This window comes from Rana temporaria, chromosome 1, assembly GCF_905171775.1.
Source record: "Rana temporaria chromosome 1, aRanTem1.1, whole genome shotgun sequence".
NCBI lineage: Eukaryota > Metazoa > Chordata > Amphibia > Anura > Ranidae > Rana > Rana temporaria.
In genome coordinates, this window is record NC_053489.1 from 144,290,488 (window position 1) to 144,309,564 (window position 19,077).

The window sequence follows — 19,077 nt, forward strand, 5'->3', positions numbered from 1 at the left end:
CAGTGGTATAGCGCAGCGTGACTCACGCATTCGCAGTAGGGAACCAGGAAGTAAAGCCGCAAGGCTTCACTTCCTGATTCCCTTACTGAAAACGGCGGCACCTCCACCCGAGAGCCAAGGGAAAGATTAATAAGTGTCCATATTTTGAAAGTCAGCAGCTGCAGTATTTGTAGCTGCTGACTTTTAATAATTTGTTTGGGCGGAACTCCGCTTTAAATTATTTATTCAGTTAGGTTCTTGTGAAATGTTTTTTCTTTGTAAACTCGTAGTCTATATTAAGACTTAGCTGTTTTGTTTATGAAAGATCAAGGCAATACTCTGGATCATTTACATAGATTGCAAGGATTTCTTTCAAACTATATTAGAAGGTTTTGACTGTTTATGCCTCATGCATACTGAGTGCACTTGCTGAACTCTTTTACAATAAAGCGGAAGCCTGCACGTATGATTTATGTTTCTTTAAAATGAATGCGAACGTTCTCAGACATTTATGTATAATGACCATTTTGACAGTATTTGCCATAATTTTCTAAGTGAATAATCAGACTCTACGCAGGCAGCACACAGCGACCAGCAGGATGCTGACCAGCTGAGATGCACTCATGGGTAACTAATCTAAAAGCACGGTGAGCCCATATACGAAAGCATAAAGCCGTTGTTTGTGTAGATGCACACATTTAGGTTTTATTCAGCTGCTTTCCTATGTTATGTATTTTATTCTGTGCCATTACGCTGTCCTCTTCATAAAGCCAGCTTACCTCATTTAGGTAATATGATGAAAGTGATTGCCAAGAATACTGACACAGATGGCAGGGAAAGGAGATGCTTTATAATGATATCCTCAATTCACCAAAACTGCTGTTTGACTTTATCTGTGCAAGCTCAGAAGCACATCGAATAAGAAACTATTGCCTTTTTGTGTTTTGTTGTGTAGCTGGAGACAACTGCCTGGCAGCTCAACCTCCAGATGGCTCAATCCACCCAAGCAAAAATGAAGTCTCCCCAGGCTGTGCTAGAACTTGGAGTTAGCACCGAAGACACAAAGGTAGGCAGACACATCTGCTACTGAGCACTTCCATTCTCTTCTCCAGAAAACTTGTGAAATCAGGTCTTTATCCGAATGGTGACGTTTTAACCCCCTCCGCTCCCTGTCTAGAGAAGGGGGTTAAATAGGCGACTTGTTTTTTTTATTAACCATGTTGGGATAACGTATAAAAGCAATTCAGTTCTAAAATGGCCTCTTGAGTTCTTCTGTGCTCAAAGTTTGCAGTCAAGTCATTTATAGCTGGCTGTTGTCTTGAAACAAGGGATATAAGTGGATGAAGTGAATTGAAATACCCTCTGGTCTTATTGTTACCCTGCGTGCGTCAATGGATTTAGATTGTCTTGCTCTGTAAATTACACACATGCCAAGCTGGATTTCATGCTTTTGTTTCAGTGAAAGACATTTATCTGCCCTCGTTTAATGACTCCTTACAGAAACACGTGGTTTAAAGGAATATATACCAAGAGGCGCTTTATTGTTGATGGCACATTTTCTACAGTACTCAGCTAGCTGGAGTTTAAAAAAAACAAGAGCAGTTATAGCAGTTTTGTGTCTTGACACAGGTAAATTAAAAGTTACATTATAATAGAAAGTATAGTGAAATACCTGGTATAGATTAAATACTTGTTAAGAACCAGCCAGACTGTCTTGTCTTCAATCTGTGTCTCTGATCTCCTCATACCTGCCCGTATCCAGCCTGCCGGTGGAAGCCAGAGTCTGTGATTATTTGTAAAACCAAAATATTTGTAAAATATTATTAACATGGTAATGTAATTTCAGAAATATATATTTTTTCTTTCTAAACTTGCAGCTTTTACTATAATACCTGCCATGAAGGTCCTTGTGCAGGCATTTCCTGTTATAGAGTAACAACACTCAAAATCACCAATGTAAACAGCCTCCATTGAAACTCTCCCCGACTGGACCTCAAAGCAGAACCGTGTGTGGCGGCAAGCGTGGAGCCTCAAATCTATCTGAAAATGCTGTTTGTGAAACTAGTTGAGGTTCCATGCTTCCCGTCACTTCTATTTGCACTTTTTACGTCATATCCGGGCTGAATTTCCGAGGTTTGAAGCACACACTGATCTCCAGTTGGAGGAGGGGTAGTGAGAGTTTCTATAGAGGCTCGTTACATTGGTGCCGAGTCTGGGCACCTGTACAAGTGAGTGCAAATTTTTATAATTAGGTTTTATCTAAATAAAATACTACACTATAGTATATTTTTGATTGTTTGATGGTGTGGTTGATTCTGGTGCGATGATAGATCCCAGAAGAACCATTGAAGAGTGGAGTGATCGATTTGGATGATACCTTACTCAGGGGTGTCAAACTCAATTTCATCGTAGGTCGCATCAGCATTATGATTGTCCTCAAAAGGGCCGGTTGTATCTGTAAGAATAGATGTCCAGCGCATTCCCTCCCCTTTACATTAGATGTCAAGAGCCACCCCACCATCAGAAGTTGAGTCCCCCACTCTCCCTTACGCTGCACCCCTCTTTCCTTATGCTGCTGCTTGGAAGAAGCTAGATACATTGCTTGAAAGCAGAAAGTAAGGGTCTGGAGGAGGACCAGAGGAGGGTACGGAGCTGCAGGAGAGGTACGAGGGCCACAAGAATTGGCCTGGAGGGCCGGATTCGGCCCGTGGGCCTTGTGTTTGACACCTGTGCCTTAGCTTATTATACAGCACATGTTGACCTTTATTTATTTAAAGATTGGCGGTGAGTGCACACTTCGTATTGCGGTGGTGGTGATTGGGGCTGCACTATTTGAAGGTTCACAGTCAGAACATTTCTTCCACATGGTGTGGGGACCATTATGCATGTTTAGACATTGGACATTATTTATAATTTTTGTTGTCTATTTGGTGGTTTTAGCACATTTACTCTTTTTCTTATCATCATAAAAACACTCTTCCAGTTGTGCTTTTGGACTTCTGATGAAGTCTACAATTAGCTGTACCAATATCTGTTAAACTGGTATGATACTCTGTTGTCACTATTAGGAAATCTGTCCTAGGTAATGTCATGCTACCATTGATGGAGTGCATGCATGTAGACAGGAAGTAGATGCAGGAGATCAGCAGCCCTGAGATACAACATTAAAAAAAAGGTGAAAACAGTACAGTACAGTACTTAAATAAATAACAATGAAATACTAATCCGTGCTATAGCAAACTAAATGTCATTCAGATAGATTTTACATCTACTTTAAATAGATTAAGGCTCCATTCACACCTTGGCGACAAAACGCCCGACGCCGGACGCTCGTGCCGCTGGAGGGGAGAATTCCCATTGCTGTCTATGGAGATGGTTCACATCTCATAGACGCCGTACGCCTGCCGCCTGAAAACAAGTCCCGGACCCTTTTTTTCAGGCGGCATTGGCGTTCGGCCATAGAAAGCAATGGGAAAGATTTGTTAAAAAAAAAAAAAAAAGTTACACGAATCGCGGCAAAATACGCCGCGTACGCGGCGTTACTTGTCGCGGAGGTGTGAATGCAGACTAACCCTACAGTTTGCAAAACACTGCATACCAGAAGCAATAGCTTGTTTTTAATACAATACTTTATTTCAATTTTTTCTTTATCTTTTGTTGCATCTCAGTGCAGTGTATATCCTGCAACCTCTTTGCAGGCATTTCCTGTCTCCATGCATGTACTCCAGCCATGGTGGCAACATTTTCTAAAGATGTGAACAGAGTACTATGCCTGCAAAGCATGTGTTTGTGGTTCCACTAAGAAGCCTGTGTGACAGTGTATTATTTTAATAAAGGCTGCAGAACTGTAAATACGGAACATTACTTTTCAAATTATATTTACCTTTTAAAGCTTATCAGAAACTTTAATGATTGGGTTCATGTATGCTTCCATATTTCTCACCATACTGTAAGTCATTATGCAGTGAGGCTGCTTCTTCCTAGCCCCGGTGTACGCTAGTGGGAGGAGAATGTAGCCACTGCCTGTTTCCTAAAGGCTCCAATGCGGTGGGTCAGATGTTCTAAACTGCCATTTTTGCTCTACTGGCATTTGCCTGTGCTTTGTGATGCTTACTAAATAGCTGTATTGCTCTGAAGGAAATAAGCAGGATTGATGCATACACAAGCATTGAATGTACATGCATGGTAGCCTCCATCATCCTTGTGCATTTAGTATACTCTATACAGTTCTGTGCTTTTTTTTTTGTCTGACATTGCAGTATTGTTTAATGCAGCTTGTATGTGCCAATCTCTGTGAATTAAAGGCCATTCTGTATGTGTATGCCACAGATAAGACATTTACCAAACCTCCTGTGGCTAAACTTGGTAGGATAAAGTCTACGCAAAACTATGTTTTCCATTTCAGATGAAGAGAACAACATCCCCTAATTTAAACTTTTACCTCCCATGATGTTTCACATATGCTCACATAGAATCCACTAGTATTTACTAGGATAGGCAAAAAAATAACCCATTAGTACACCCCCTACACAAAACACTAAACAGTTCATAAAATGTAAAAAAAAAAATCTTACCATTGAGGAGAAACGTTGAATTAAATTTTCATGACCTCATCTCTGTAATTCAAAAGATAACATCTGCAATGCCAAGAAGGAGGCGTAACAGAAGAGAATATATCATATCCTCTCCTCTCTCTCTGCAGTATAAAGAAACTACAGTTCCCATCAACCATAGGGAATTGTAAGGAATGTAGGTGGGTACACTAGGCCTGTACATGTTGAATGAGTCTGAGAGTCGCTGACCACCCACAACTACAAGTGGGGCTGAATTACATCATTGCTTCCTGAAAAAAGAACAACAGAAGGGATGTGCCCAGACCAGTGGCTGGGAGTATAGGAGGCATAGCAGCCACCAGTCTTACAAACAGGAAACCAAAGAGAATTAAAGTGTTTGTTACCCAAACGTTTCAAATTCCTGATATGAGCCTGCTGTACCATGTACTTGTATTAGAAAGTATCCTGTATTGCTTCCTTTGTGTGAAATCCCTGGTGTTCCTGCCAAACCCTCTGCTTTCCTATTAAAAAAACTGACCACACTTGGCAGGAGAGCACAGCATGGTCTGTTATCTAGTTGTGCTGGGAACTCGGTGTACTCTCCTGCAATGACCAGACATGGACACGCCACCCCTGCACAGCCATTTACTGGCAAGCTCAGTGTGCTGCTGCTTCTCCTCCTCCGCCAGCTCTTATGCAGCTGAGAACAGTGGGAATGTGATGTATTTATATCGTTTTTTTATTTTTTTTAACTATACAACATTTTTTGCCTTTCATTTCTATTTTAAACTGGATGGGTTGTTACCCAAGGTGATGGTTTACAATAACTTTAAGTGCCGGTTCACACCAGTGTGCTCTGCGAGATCGCATATGATTTGCACCTCACTGCAGTGCAAATCACATGCGATGTTCGTGCAATGCGATTTCAGCCATACGGATAATATGGCTGATATAGCATCGCATTTGCACCAAACTCGCACAGGACCCTTTTTTGGTCTGCACTAGAAACGGGTGGCATGGGAATTCACACCCATGTTATCCGATTTATGTGAACTGTCAGTGGGGGTGTCATTAACATTGTATTGACACTCCCAGCAGTTCGCATATGACAGTGTGAACTACCGTGCGAGTCGGGTGCAATGCGGTAAACAGCAGTGGATTCCCAGAGTTCCTGCATCACACAAGTGTGAACGTGAACTAAGCCTAAAGTGGTTGTACAGTAAACCTCAGTCATGGAATCTGACTGAATAGAGCTCTAACTGCAGCTTCCCATTCCCTCCTCTGTGCTCCTGACTGATGAAGAAGGATTTTATCTAAATTCAGCACTTTTGAATGATGTAGAGAAAATTTAAGACCGCAGATAAACAAGTAAAACCTATGTAGAAGGATTTGTTTAATCTCTGTGTATCATCTGAGGCTATTCACTTTGCTGGGTATATGATAGAATTTACAACCATTTTAACGGTTTCATTTGAAAATGAATAGGCTATTTCAGAGCAACTACTGAGTGAACCCGAAGATGGACGATCTATTCAGTGAGAGTAGGAGATCGGCAACAAGGACATGTAAATACGTTTTTGCCTGGAGTTCTGCTTTAACTCGGCTTGGGGCTAGTACTTACTGCAGCAGTTTGAGCGATGTCCATAACAAATACAATATTTCATTTTGTGGTTAATTTTTACTTTACTTTTGCTTTGTCTGCCCACCTTTGGATACTTTAGTGAAAATCCTGTAACAGAACTGAAGGGGATGGAGTAAGTAGCAAGGCTGCTGAGAAGAGTCACAAGATCCTGTATGCTGTTTCTAATGGAAGACCCTATATAAATTGGCAGCCTTATTCACGTGTGCCCTGGGGAGCATGAACTATATACAGCCCTTTCTGATGGGTTGGATGGCTGTAGAGTCTGAATTTCCCTGTGCAGTCTTCTGTGACTCTTCTTTCTGCTGTCAGTAAGATTTTGACTGGAAAACTTGAGCACATAAAATATGCATCAAGTACAAAATGCAGATTTCTAATGTAGCTTTCTCCCCAGCCAAGCCGAGAAGAATGACCCAAATTCTCTAGTGTTCGGTCCCTGTGCTGTCTGTGGATTATAGACAGAAAAGAAATCACAAACACACTCCAATGAAGTTTAGGAATACATCTTCCAGTTTTACAAGCCAACTGATTTTCCCATCAATGCGGAATGCTTACTTGTGCAAGTGTAAGTATAAGTATAAGTGTAGATGTATTCTAGGAAGAAATTGGTTCTTGCTGCATTATTTTGGAGTCATCTGGTTTTCCGAACTTATATGTGCATGAATAGCAAGGGCATATTTTTTACATAGAATTCAGAGGCCAGTCACTCCTTCATAGGAAAATGGAACCTCTTTCTTTGGCAGCAGAAATTACTGATAGACATAAGGGGATAGTGATCATATTTGGATGTACTGTCGTGGCCAAACGTTTTGAGAATGACACAAATACTAATTTTTACAAAGTCTTCTGCCTCAGTTTTTACGATGGTAATTTGCATATACTCCAGAATGCTATGAATGAAGAGTGATCAGATTAATTGCAATTAATTGCAAAGTCTCTCTTTTGCCATGAAAAATAAATTATACCCATAAAAAACATTTCCGCTGCATTTGTGAAGAAAGCTTCAGGGCGCCAAATAAAGTCCAGCAAGCACCAGGACCCTCTCCTACAGTTGATTCAGCTACGGGATCAGGGCACCACCAGTGCAGAGCTTGCTCAGGAATGGCACCAGGCATATGTGAGTGCATCTGCACGCACAGTGAAGTGAAGACTTTTGGAGGATGGCCTGGTGTCAAGAAGGCAGCAAAGAAGCCACTTCTCCCCAGGAAAAACATCAGGGACAGACTGCTGAGGACTGTGGTAAAGTAATTTTCTCTGATGAATCCCCTTTCCGATTGTTTGGGGCAATCCGGAAAATATCTTGTCCGGAGAAGAAAAGTTGAGTGCTATCATTAGTCCTGTGTCATGCCAACAGCAAAGCATCTTGAGAACATTCATGTGTGGTGATGCTTCTAAGCCAAGGAATTGGGCTCACTCACAATTTTGCCTAAGAACACAGCCGTGTATAAAGAATGGTACAAAAACATCCTTCAAGAGCAGTTTCTCTCAACCACCCAAGAAGAGTTTGGTGATGAACAATGCCTTTTCCAGCATCGTGGAGCACCTTCCTATAAGGCAAAAATGATAACTAAACGGCTTGGGGAACAAAACATCGAAATTATCAGTCCATGGCCTGGAAAACTCCCCAGACCTTAATCCCATTGAGAACCTGTGGTCAATCCTGAAGAGGTGAACAAAAAATATCTCACTAATTCTGACAAACTTCAAGACTTGAGTATGCAAGAATAGGCTGCCATCAGTCAAGATGTGGCCCAGAAGTTGATTGACAGCATGCCAGGACGAATTGCAGAGTTCCTAATAAAGAAGGGTCAACACCTCAAATATTGACTCTTTGCATAAACTTAAAGCGGAGGTTCACCCAAATAACATCTATATCAGACTAAATTCTTTATACTTCTCACATGTACAATTGGCATATTTTTTTTTTTTAGGCTGCACATACCTTATCTATATTTGCAATCCGGCTTCCGGGTACTTCTCCTGCGGAAGTAGGTGTTTCCAAACTGAGCCGCAATGTAATCTGATTGATGTCTATCAGAAAATGTTTCCCCCGGCGGTTAAGGCCCCGCCCCCCGTATTGCGTAGTTGCGTCACGAATGTCACAGAGTTTCCGAAAGAACCCGAACATGCAGAGCTGCGAGTCGGCTCTACATGGCGCCTGCGCACCGACTAGGAGCCGTGTAGAGCTGACTGCGCAGGCGCCGTATAGAGCTGACGCGCAGCTCTGCATGTTCGAGTTCTTTCGGAAACTCTGTGACACTCGTGACGCAACTACGCAATACAGGGGGCGGGGCCTTATCCATCGGGGGGAACATTTTCTGATAGACATCAATCATATGGGCGAACTCCCAGATTACATTGCGGCTCAGCTTGGAAACGTCTACTCCCGCGGGAGAAGTACCCGGAAGCCGGATTGCAAATATAGATTATAAGGTATGTACAGCCTAAAAAAAAAATGACAATTGTACATGTTAGAAGTATAAAGAATTTAGTCTGATATAGATGTTATTTGGGTGAACCTCCGCTTTAATGTTATAGTCAATAAAAGCCTTTGACACTTATGAAATGCTTGTAATGATACTTCAGTATACCACAGTAACATCTGACAAAAAGATCTAAAAACACGGAAGCAGCAGACTTTGTGAAAATGAATATTTGTGTAATTCTCAGAACTGGCCACTGCTGTATTGGCTGGCTCTTGCCAATGACCGGACTATTGAATGTTTAATTACTCCATGTTTGGCAATTCTTTTTTTTTTTTTTTTTTTTTAACATGTCACCTTAGGCCCTATGTACACTGCTGCTGCTAAGACACAAAACCTCCTCCGCTCTGATGTTTCGCCAAACCGGGTACAGCAGTATAGTCTAAAGGCAAAATCAGAAGTCTTGCAGCCCTCCACAGAACAAAGGGTGTTCATATGGCTAGAATGAAAAGAAAGGAGGGCGCACCGACCTTGTGCATTACCACTTAAAATGTTATTATTAAAACAGAATAAAAAGCAATGGTCCTACTCACAAGACAATCATAAGTAAGCGCTTTTCAGACAGCTGGACTGGACCTCACGGCACCTGCCAGTAGAACTTCGGACATCTGAAAGGCTGAAGCGTTTCTGGGGCGTACTCCCTTCTTCAAAACCTAGATGGTCCGTGATACCTCTCACCTGATGTGTGTCCTCCTTTTATTAAGGTGTATATGTGTATGTATGCATTGGTGTAGGGGTGTTCCCCAACGCTACTGGCCACTGGCTGACAAGCCCCACCCCTATCTCGGCACACCACCTATCCCGGCTACCACCCCAGACCAGCAACCACAAATAAGGGAAGACAGATTGTGCCAGGGCGATCTATGCATCTCTGCAAATTTGCCAATCGCGCTTACTGCCGTTTTTTGGCAGTTGCGTTTACGTATTATAGGCCTTTTTTTTAAGGCAAAAAAATGTGTTCAAACGCTGAAGTTTCCAACGTTTCAGATTCCAAACGTGTCTAAACACGGTAACTCGTGTTTAGCAGCATTTAGTTTTCGTTTTTGGCCATTAAAACGATTATAATTTTGAAACGGTTCTAAATGCAAACGCGCCTAAATGTGGCAAAACGTATGTTCTAAACCTAGGTTACTATCTGTCAAGTTAAATCGTTCAGGAGAGGTTGTAAAAATGTCCCATGTACATAAAACCTTAAACGGATGTTGTATTAGGTTAGTGGTCCTCACAATACTCAACAATTCCTCTAGTGCTTTTGTTTTACTGCCGCTTATCTGGACAAAATAATAAGATATCGCTAAGAAATTGGCTGTACTTCCTAACCATAATCTACTTGGTTGCCAAAAGAAGTGATTTCACTTTTCCTTCTGTCATGTTTTTATAATTCAGCCCCGAGCGTCTTTTGAGCACATCTGAGAATCTTCGAGTATTTTTCTTTTTTTTTTCTCTAGTAAGCGTTTCTGGCGCTAGTACAGGTATAGTAATTCATATTAGTCATAAGAAGGAGCTTCATTATCCATACACATACAGTGCTGTGCAAATTGTAACAATATGGAATCTCTTGGCAGAAGGCGTGCTGAGCAGACTGCATTGAACCATCATTCTTTCTTTGCTTAACATATTTTAACATTTGTTTCTAACACATCCTTTAATTATTATCTGACTTAAACGGGGTCACAGTTTTGTTTGGAGGAAAAGTTGCTAGTATTAATCTCTGAGATTCTTTCCAGCTGCACACTCTTTTTGTTTCTCAGTGTTAAGGCAACAGGGTTGGGAGAAGATTAGTTGGGAAAGATAAAAAGTGGACACAATCTTGGGAATAGAACAGGATCCTTGGCTTATTGTATGATGTAATATTGTAAATTATAATGTCCTTGTCCGTTGTAACTGGATGAAATGGGAAACTGATGGAGGATGAATTGACCACTAAAAGTGACTGTAAAATAATGGAGCTTTATAAAAGGTAGCATTATGGGTAAGAGTGTAACCATTTTTAATGGTCTTGAAAAAAAAAGTTTTTTTCAACCCGATTATTGTTAAGCCGGCCTTGCCTACACACGATTGTGAAAAAAAAAATGCTCTAGTAAAGTGCAGTGACGTACAACACGTACGACGGCACTATAAAGGGGAAGTACCATTTGAATAGCGCCACCCTTGGGGCTGCTTTTGCTGATTTCATGTTAGTAAAATGTTGGTGAGAGACGTTGGTGAGAGACTATTCGCACTTTTCAGTCTGTTACAGCGTGATGAATGTGCTATCTCCATTACGAACGCTAGTTTTACCAGAACGAGCGCTCCCATCTCATAACTTGTTTCTGAGCATGTGCGTTATTTTCACATCGTTAAAGCCCACACTAGACAATTTTTTACGACGTTAAAAACGACAACGTTAAAAACTCTGCGAAAATTTAGAGCATGTTCTAAATTTTTAATGCCCATTTTTAACTTCGCGAAAAATGCTCTGGAGCCCACACACAATCGTTTTTAATGACATTAAAAAAATAAAATAAATCACATCGCGAAAAACGGCCGTGTGTATGTGGCATTAGAAGGACATGGGCTCATAGGAGGGACAGTTAGGAGGGTTTTCCTTAGTAATATGGCTTCTTCTTTAGTAGTCCAGTTCTGCTTGCAGCAATTCTTGTAGTGACTTGTTCACACCAGATGTAGGAATTCAGTCTCTACTAAATTAGTTATGCAAGTATAAGCGTCCTACAAACCAATTCTAACCGGGAAGTATATAGTACAGAAAATCACAAAAGCACACGCTGCTGTGCACAACGAAGACATTAGAAGGGCCTCAGTCCAACTATTGCCCAACTATTGCTAATGGGCATCCCCTACAGTTTTCCAAATTACCCCACAGCAAATAACACAGTTTCTTACATTTGTGGGTAAAATTTGCTACTTAAGAAAATGCAAATATTTTGCTTTTCAGTATGGCACCCTAGCCAAATCATATAGTGCATAGAGACTGTGGGGATTAGAAGTGATACTCTCTTGTTGTATTTTATTATGTTTATTGTAGAGTGGTCATCCTCACCTGTTGGCTTGTAAATTGCATTGTGCTCTCAGCTGTCATTGGTGTTACTTATGCCTAGGTTCACACTACTGCGATGCGATGTACTGCAAATTTGATCCGTTTTGTTTTTGTCCTGTGTAAGGTGCGAATTGGCCTTGCGTTTTGAGGTAGACAGGTGCGAATTTACCATGATTTTACTGCAAATTTCAGGACCCAGACCGTAAACAATTTGCAGAGATGTGAATTGTGTGCTGCGAGTTTACTGCAAGTTCATTTTAAGCCTATGAAGATAATATTTGCTCTGCACCATTTTTTTTCTGCTTGTTCTGTGCGAAGTCCTTCCATGTGCACCTTACTATAAAGCAGGGTTCGACAAAGTCCGAGCGCCTGTTCGCAATTGCGACTAGAATTAGAGAACTGGCGCCCGGGGAAGCTTAGGCCTGCAGAAGGCCGCAAAGCCGTGGCCTCAATTACCGGCCGGCGAGACCTGACACGATCACGGGGCGGGGGCGCACGGAGACACAGGATACCCCATCCTGTGTCTCCGTGCGCCCCCACCTCCCCTGCCGCACGATCACGCCGCGCCTGCTGGTAATTGAGGCCGCGGCTTTGCGGCCTTCTGTAGGCCTAAGCTTCCTTCTGTGATCTGGCGCCATCTTGTGGTGGCCGTTGGCATGACAAGTAAACCAGCAATTCTAATGGAGCTTCCACAGTGTTTTCACTGCCATCTCCTTCCCTCTAATTGGAGCCACCAAACATTATATTTATTTTTTATTCTAACACCCTAGAGAATAAAATGGCGGTCGTTGCAATACTTTCTGTCACACCGTATTTGCACGGGGGTCTTACAAGCGCACTTTTGTGGGGGAAAAATACACTTTTTTTAATTAAAAAATAAGACAACAGTAAAGTTAGCCCAATTTTTTTTTATATTGTGAAAGATAACGTTACGCTGAGTAAATTGCTACCCAACATGTCACGCTTGAAAGTTGCGTCCGCTCGTGGAATGGCGACAAACTTTTACCCTTTAAAATCTCCATAGGCAATGTTTAAAACATTCTACACAGGTTGCATATTTGTGTACCAATCGCGGCGATACCTCACATGTATGGTTTGAATACCGTTTACATATGCGGGCACTACTCGCGTATGCGTTCGCTTCTGCGCGCAAGCTCGGCGGGACGGAGCACGTTTTTCTGGCTCCTAACTTTTTTAGCTGGTTCCTAGATTCCACGCAAATTTGTCAAACCCTGCTATAAAGGCTAGTGAAAAAGTGGGGTGGTAGCCATTTTTGTTAAGCTGGGTGGTGGCCCTGTTGGCTGAATCAGACAAATTCGAACTGTTGGTGGCCCAGCTAACACCATTTGGCTCGGCACGCAAGTTCAAAAGTCCGAGCCCTGTGAGGCTAGCATAAGGTTGGAGACTTCTGAAAAAAAATATAATCAAACACATTTTCATGTCTAGTAATAATTTGCATTTAAATACACGTTTGTTCAGGAAAAAACAACAAAAAAATTACTCGCACTAAAAATAGCAGTGTGAATAATGGAGGTTTGCAAAACCCAAGAATGAAAGCAGGTTTGGAGCATCCTGTTATTCTGCACGGCTTTGCACCGAGCTGTGGAAACATTTTCATCCCCGTGTTTTTCACACATATAGTCCGGGCAGTCACATGTGATTAATTTTAGCAATAAAACAGATTTTGTTTTGCTTGTTTTTTCCTGCCGTGCTGTTTTCTGTTTCGTGTAGTCAGTAACAAAAAAACACAAATGATATTCTTCAATTATAAACACAAAAGCAATCCAAATGCAAGTTGATGGTATGTCAGAGAAAATGCTATTCCTGTGATTGACATCAAGATAAATCCCATTTAAAACGCTTTGGCTTATATGCACAAGCAGATGTGCTGTGTTGAGTTCAGCTTATCTATAAATCTGTCATGAAGTAACCAGCACTATTTATTGTTTTGGAGAATATTCAAGCCATTGTACTGCTTGATAGTTTAATTGCAGTTTAAGGACTTTGGAAAGGTTATGTCATAGTCTTCTTTTTTTCTACACTCGCCTAGTGAGTACATGATGACCTTGTGCAGAAGGGAAAAAATAAAGGCTGTGTCATGCATCATTGGGTAGAGGTGTCCCTAGGCGCAGGACATTGGAAGTTATTTATCATTCCAAGGGCTCTTTGATCATCAGCACTGTGCATGGCAATCTAGCTGTTGACTGCTGCCTCTAGTGTTTACTATAACCTTACCATTCAGTTTTATTGTAATTTAAAGAGAATACATTTTACGTATACATTTGTAATATGTTCAGGGCTTAAAATTGTATTTTAATTTCTCTTAATTGGGTAAATGTTAATATTTATGTATTTCCAGCCAGTAAGTGGCTTTTTTGGAACTTTTTCATATGTATACCGGATAAAGTCCAACTCTGGGCTCAGCGCCCCCAGCAGTAGATCACCCTCCTCGTCCCAGAAGGCCCTCCAGTTAATTGTTGTGCTGTTTTTTTTTTTTTTTATCTTTTTGTGAAAGAAATTTATAGCATTTACAACATAGGGGATATTTTTATTGCATTTTTATTAAAAAAAATTTTTACTACTAATGGCGATCAGCGATATTTTTCACGACTGCGACATTATGGCGGACACTTCGGACAATTTTGACACATTTTTGGGACCATTGTCATTTTCAAAGCAAAAAATGCATTTGAATTGCATTGTTTATTGTGAAAATGACAGTTGCAGTTTGGGAGTTAACCACAGGGTGCGCTGAAGGACCCCCGACCCGCGGAAAGGCAGGGACGTACATGTACGCCCATATGCCTGTACGTGCCATTCTGTGGACGTACATATACATGCGGCGGGCATTAACCGGTTAAGCTTGACCACATGACATGCAGGATTCCTGCCCTACCCTTCTCCAGATGATGCAGAGAGTGGCGCTCACTTGATGACATCAGCGGTATTCTCTACAATAATTCCCATGACACATCGGACACAGTAACTAGTAAATCCCTCAGGTTGAATGGCAAGAACATCTTGTGGTGGTAAAGAGGTACGTGTGTGTGTGTGTGGGGGGAGGGGGGGGGTGGAGGGGGTAGCTCTTGTATCAAGGCACATATTGGAGTGTGTGCTTCTTTCTTCTTTACCATGTGACCAAAATAAGTAAATTTACCCAGAGTTTGACCTTAATCCTTAATTGCATTTCTAAAAAATCATATTGTTTACAGGGCTCAATAGCATAAGATCAAATTACATAGAGAACTAAATGAGTTGGAGGAGAGCCACATTCTCTATCTCTACTCCCCCCCCCCACACACACTCATATATATATATATATATATATATATATATATATATATATAATATAAACATTTTTTATTTATTTTCTATTAAGCTTAAACACTAAAACCATTATAGTTTGCTGTTAAATAATTAGGTGACTGTTTGCGTGTAAATTGCCTATTTTTTGTGAGAGTTACTTTTATTGGATATTTTTGTGGCTAAAGAGCGCTTTTGAAAGAATAAAAATAATGTACTCCTGTGTAGAGTCATTTCTTCTAAGTATACCATAACTGAACAGTTGTGAACCAGGAAAAAGCTGTTCCCATGATGCAGTTATAACTTATTTCTATCCATGTAAGTTGTTAAAAGTTATTGGCTGCACATGTTTTGGAGATTTCAGGTACTGGATTGCATATCGGTTTCCCTCCCAGTACTAGAAAAGAAGGTAGGAGTGGTTTTAATTGCTTCCTGGCTCTTTGTTGATGACGGTGGTCAACAAGACAGTATATGACCGCAAATCTCTCTCTCCAGTGGGGGCACATACAGGAATAAAAGACAGTTTTCTAATAGTGAAGTGGGAAGGGTTGAAACATTTGTGAGATTTTTTTGCTGCTTTTATCTTTGTTATAGTGAAATTCTTTTCACCTCCAGCCCTGTGACAGTTACACTATAAAGCAGTATACTGTAGTGTAAAATTCAGATAGTGCCCATCTGATGTCCAGGATTTCCTGGCGTTGATTGCTTCTAGTTTCTATGGCTTGGCACTTATTTTGCAAGTTCCTTCTGTCTCTAAACAGAAAAAAAAAAAAAACAGATCATGTGTGATTTTGTACATTTTCTTTCCACCATATTTTGACATTGCTAGCAAATGCAAGTAGCAGACATCCATGAATTGTAGAAATGCCAAACCCCTCACTTGTATTGTTGAGGAACTTCTGATATGTGGCAGCTGCGTAGCTTCTAAATCTTCTACATGTATGTACACTTAAAGACGCACTCCAGTCTCTCCAGCCTTTTGGCATGCATGCCGAAGACTGGATGGAGGGACAGTCTCCTAGCATGCCTTTATCTCACAAACTGAACTCTGAAAATCTTGAGTCAGGCTTTTACTGCTGTCTAAGCCTTCGTTCAGAAGATTTGCTTGCAAATTTTATTCTGACGACCTCTGTCATTAGAACAGGGAGTGAAGGGCAATTTAACATTTTACTGTTGTTAACGGAACTGAAGGTGAAGTTGAGGGATAACATACTAATGGAGATGCTAACGGTTATCAAAACAGGGTTTTCATTACTTTGGGTAGATTTCCTCTCTCTTCCTGCTGTGTCTTCGGGATGTAAAGGTTGGGGGACAGTGACGGCACAAACAAAAATTTGACAGAGGTTCTAACTCTTCTAAGCAAAACAAAAAAAGTGGCTGTAGTTTAACTCTAAAACAAGAGTGGCCAAAATGTAGTACTGCATTCATGAGAGTTGACCTTTTGGCGATATCTTGACATCCATATTGCTGTGTTTTTCGGGATAGATCAATATAAACTTGCTACAAATCATTCTTCTTTTTCCTTCAACATGTTTGAACCTGTGTGTACTCTGTATGAAACCATTGTACTGGGTTAGTGTATGACCCATAGGGCATACAAATGTAACAAGCTTTTCTAAACATTAATTGCTGAACTAACATTTTTGAAGGCTGTATATTTTCGTTTTCTTTGCCTTCAGCAGACAGTGACTTATGGAAAATAGAAAAAAAAAGGTGTCTGCGGTCACTGGATCTATTGGGAATACCCATATACATGTCATGTGTAGCCCTTACCTACAAAGGATGTATTGTTTTGACAGCTATTACCCTGGGATTTCCATCAGCAGAGCGTGCAAGGTTTGGACATGTTAAATCCACGTCAAGTGTTGGATTGCTGTCTTCCATACAGAATTTAGTAGAGTCTGACTCATTCTGTAGTCTAGAGATAGTATACGTGCTACTATAGTATTTTATTTAGATTTACTCCTATGCTTATTGAAGAGCTGCTTATCTGAAATGGTTTATGAGTCAAAATATGTGATCCTTTTTATTGTGGATACCTGCAGTTGGACCTGTAAACATTTTAGCCTCAGGAACGTAGTTGCTAAAATGTCATACTTTATAAAACTGTCAATATATGCTCTTGGGAAAGCTATCACAAACGGAAAACTATTGCACTGCTGGTGTTTGTGTTTCCGGATGTTCAATAAAGTATGAAGGTTTGTTTGCCATCTGCGAAGATCCTCAAAGCTGAATTTGGGTAGAACTGTTTTGGCACTTTTGTAATAGCAAATACTTAATTGCAAGCAATAGCTTTATGTTTTGGAATGCAGTTATCCAGCCAATGTAAAATCTCACCTTGAATCCTGCCAAATAAGAGCTTAGTGTCCCTTATTTCCATTTTTTTATATAGCTGGTGGCCACCATGCCCCCTCTTGTTTCCATCAGTCATGTAAATGCCCTGCTTTAGCTCCCTTCTATGTGTGGTGATGTAATTATTTCCTGCTCCCGGTCTGTTCTGCTCATCAGTTACTATTTGAGCTGAATAACAGCCCGTAAACTCCTAGTCTGTCCCACTCATCAATGATTGTAGGAGCTGCATGGCAGCCAGGGGACTCCTAGTCTGTCCTTCCCTCAGTGATTGTAGGAGCTGCATTACAGCCCGGAGACTTCTAGTCTGTCCAGCCCATCAGTAAATGTAGGAGCTGCATTACAGCCTGGAGACTTCTAGTCTGTCCAGCCCATCAGTAAATGTAGGAGCTGCATTACAGCCCGGAGACTTCTAGTCTGTCCAGCCCATCAGTAAATGTAGGAGCTGCATTACAGCCTAGAGACTTCTAGTATGTCCCACCCATCAGTGATTGTTGGAGCTGCATTACAGCCTGGAGACTTCTAGTCTGTCCAGCCCATCAGTAAATGTAGGAGCTGCATTACAGCCTAGAGACTTCTAGTATGTCCCACCCATCAGTGATTGTTGGAGCTGCATTACAGCCTGGAGACTTCTAGTCTGTCCAGCCCATCAGTAAATGTAGGAGCTGCATTACAGCCTAGAGACTTCTAGTATGTCCCACTCATCAGTGATTGTTGGAGCTGTATGACAACAAGGAGACTCCTAACCTGTCCCACCCATCAGTGATTGTTGGAGCTGTATGACATCAAGTAGACTCCTAGTCTGTCCCACCCATCGGTGATTGTAGGAGCTGCATTATAGCCTGGAGACTTCTAGTCTATCCAGCCCATCAGTAAATGTAGGAGCTGCATTACAGCCCGGAGACTTCTAGTCTGTCCCACCCATTGGTGAATGTAGGAGCTGCATTATAGCCTGGAGGCTTCTAGTCTATCCAGCCCATCAGTAAATGTAGGAGCTGCATTACAGCCTGGAGACTTCTAGTATGTCCCACCCATCAATGATTGTTGGAGCTGCATTACAGCCAGAAGACTTCTAGTCTGTCCAGCCCATCGGTGATTGTTGGAGCTGTATGACAACAAGGAGACTCCTAACCTGTCCCACCCATCAGTGATTGTTGGAGCTGTATGACATCAAGGAGACTCCTAGTCTGTCCCACCCATCGGTGATTGTTGAAGCTGTATGACATCAAGTAGACTCCTAGTCTGTCCCACCCATCGGTGAATGTAGGAGCTGCATTACAGCCCAGAGACTTATAGTCTGTCCAGCCCATCTGTTAGAATTTAGGAGCTGCATTACAGCCCGGAGACTTCTTGTCTGTCCAGCCCATCAGTGAATGTAGGAGCTGCATTACAGCCCGAAGACTTTGTCTGTCCCACCCATTGGTGAATGTAGGCGCTGCATTACAGCCTGGAGACTGTCCAGTACATCAGTGATTGTGGGAGCCGTATGACATCAAGGAGACTCCTAGTCTGTCCCACCCATCAGCGATGGTATCAGCTGACTTAGAGTCAGGAGACTTCTAGCCTGTCAACCCAGTGATGGTATCAACTGACAGCCAGGACACTCCTAGTCTATCCCCCCCCCCCCCATCAGTGACTGAAGGAACGAGACTACAGCAAAGAGAATTCTAGTCTGTCCTGCTCATCAATGACTCTTGAAGCAGAATGACAGCTAGGAGACTCCTGGTCTGTCAG

The 19,077-nt window shown here is 41.6% G+C and overlaps 1 protein-coding gene across 2 annotated transcripts in view; it reads left to right on the forward strand.

Moving 5' to 3' along the window:
* COMMD10 (COMM domain containing 10) overlaps window positions 1-19,077 on the forward strand; it is a 558,588-nt gene that overhangs the window by 86,176 nt on the left and 453,335 nt on the right. For both annotated transcript variants that reach the window (XM_040343852.1, XM_040343862.1), the window contains exon 5: window positions 935-1,045. In XM_040343852.1, coding sequence (XP_040199786.1) covers window positions 935-1,045 — 111 coding nt within the window. The remainder of the gene's footprint in view (window positions 1-934; window positions 1,046-19,077) is intronic.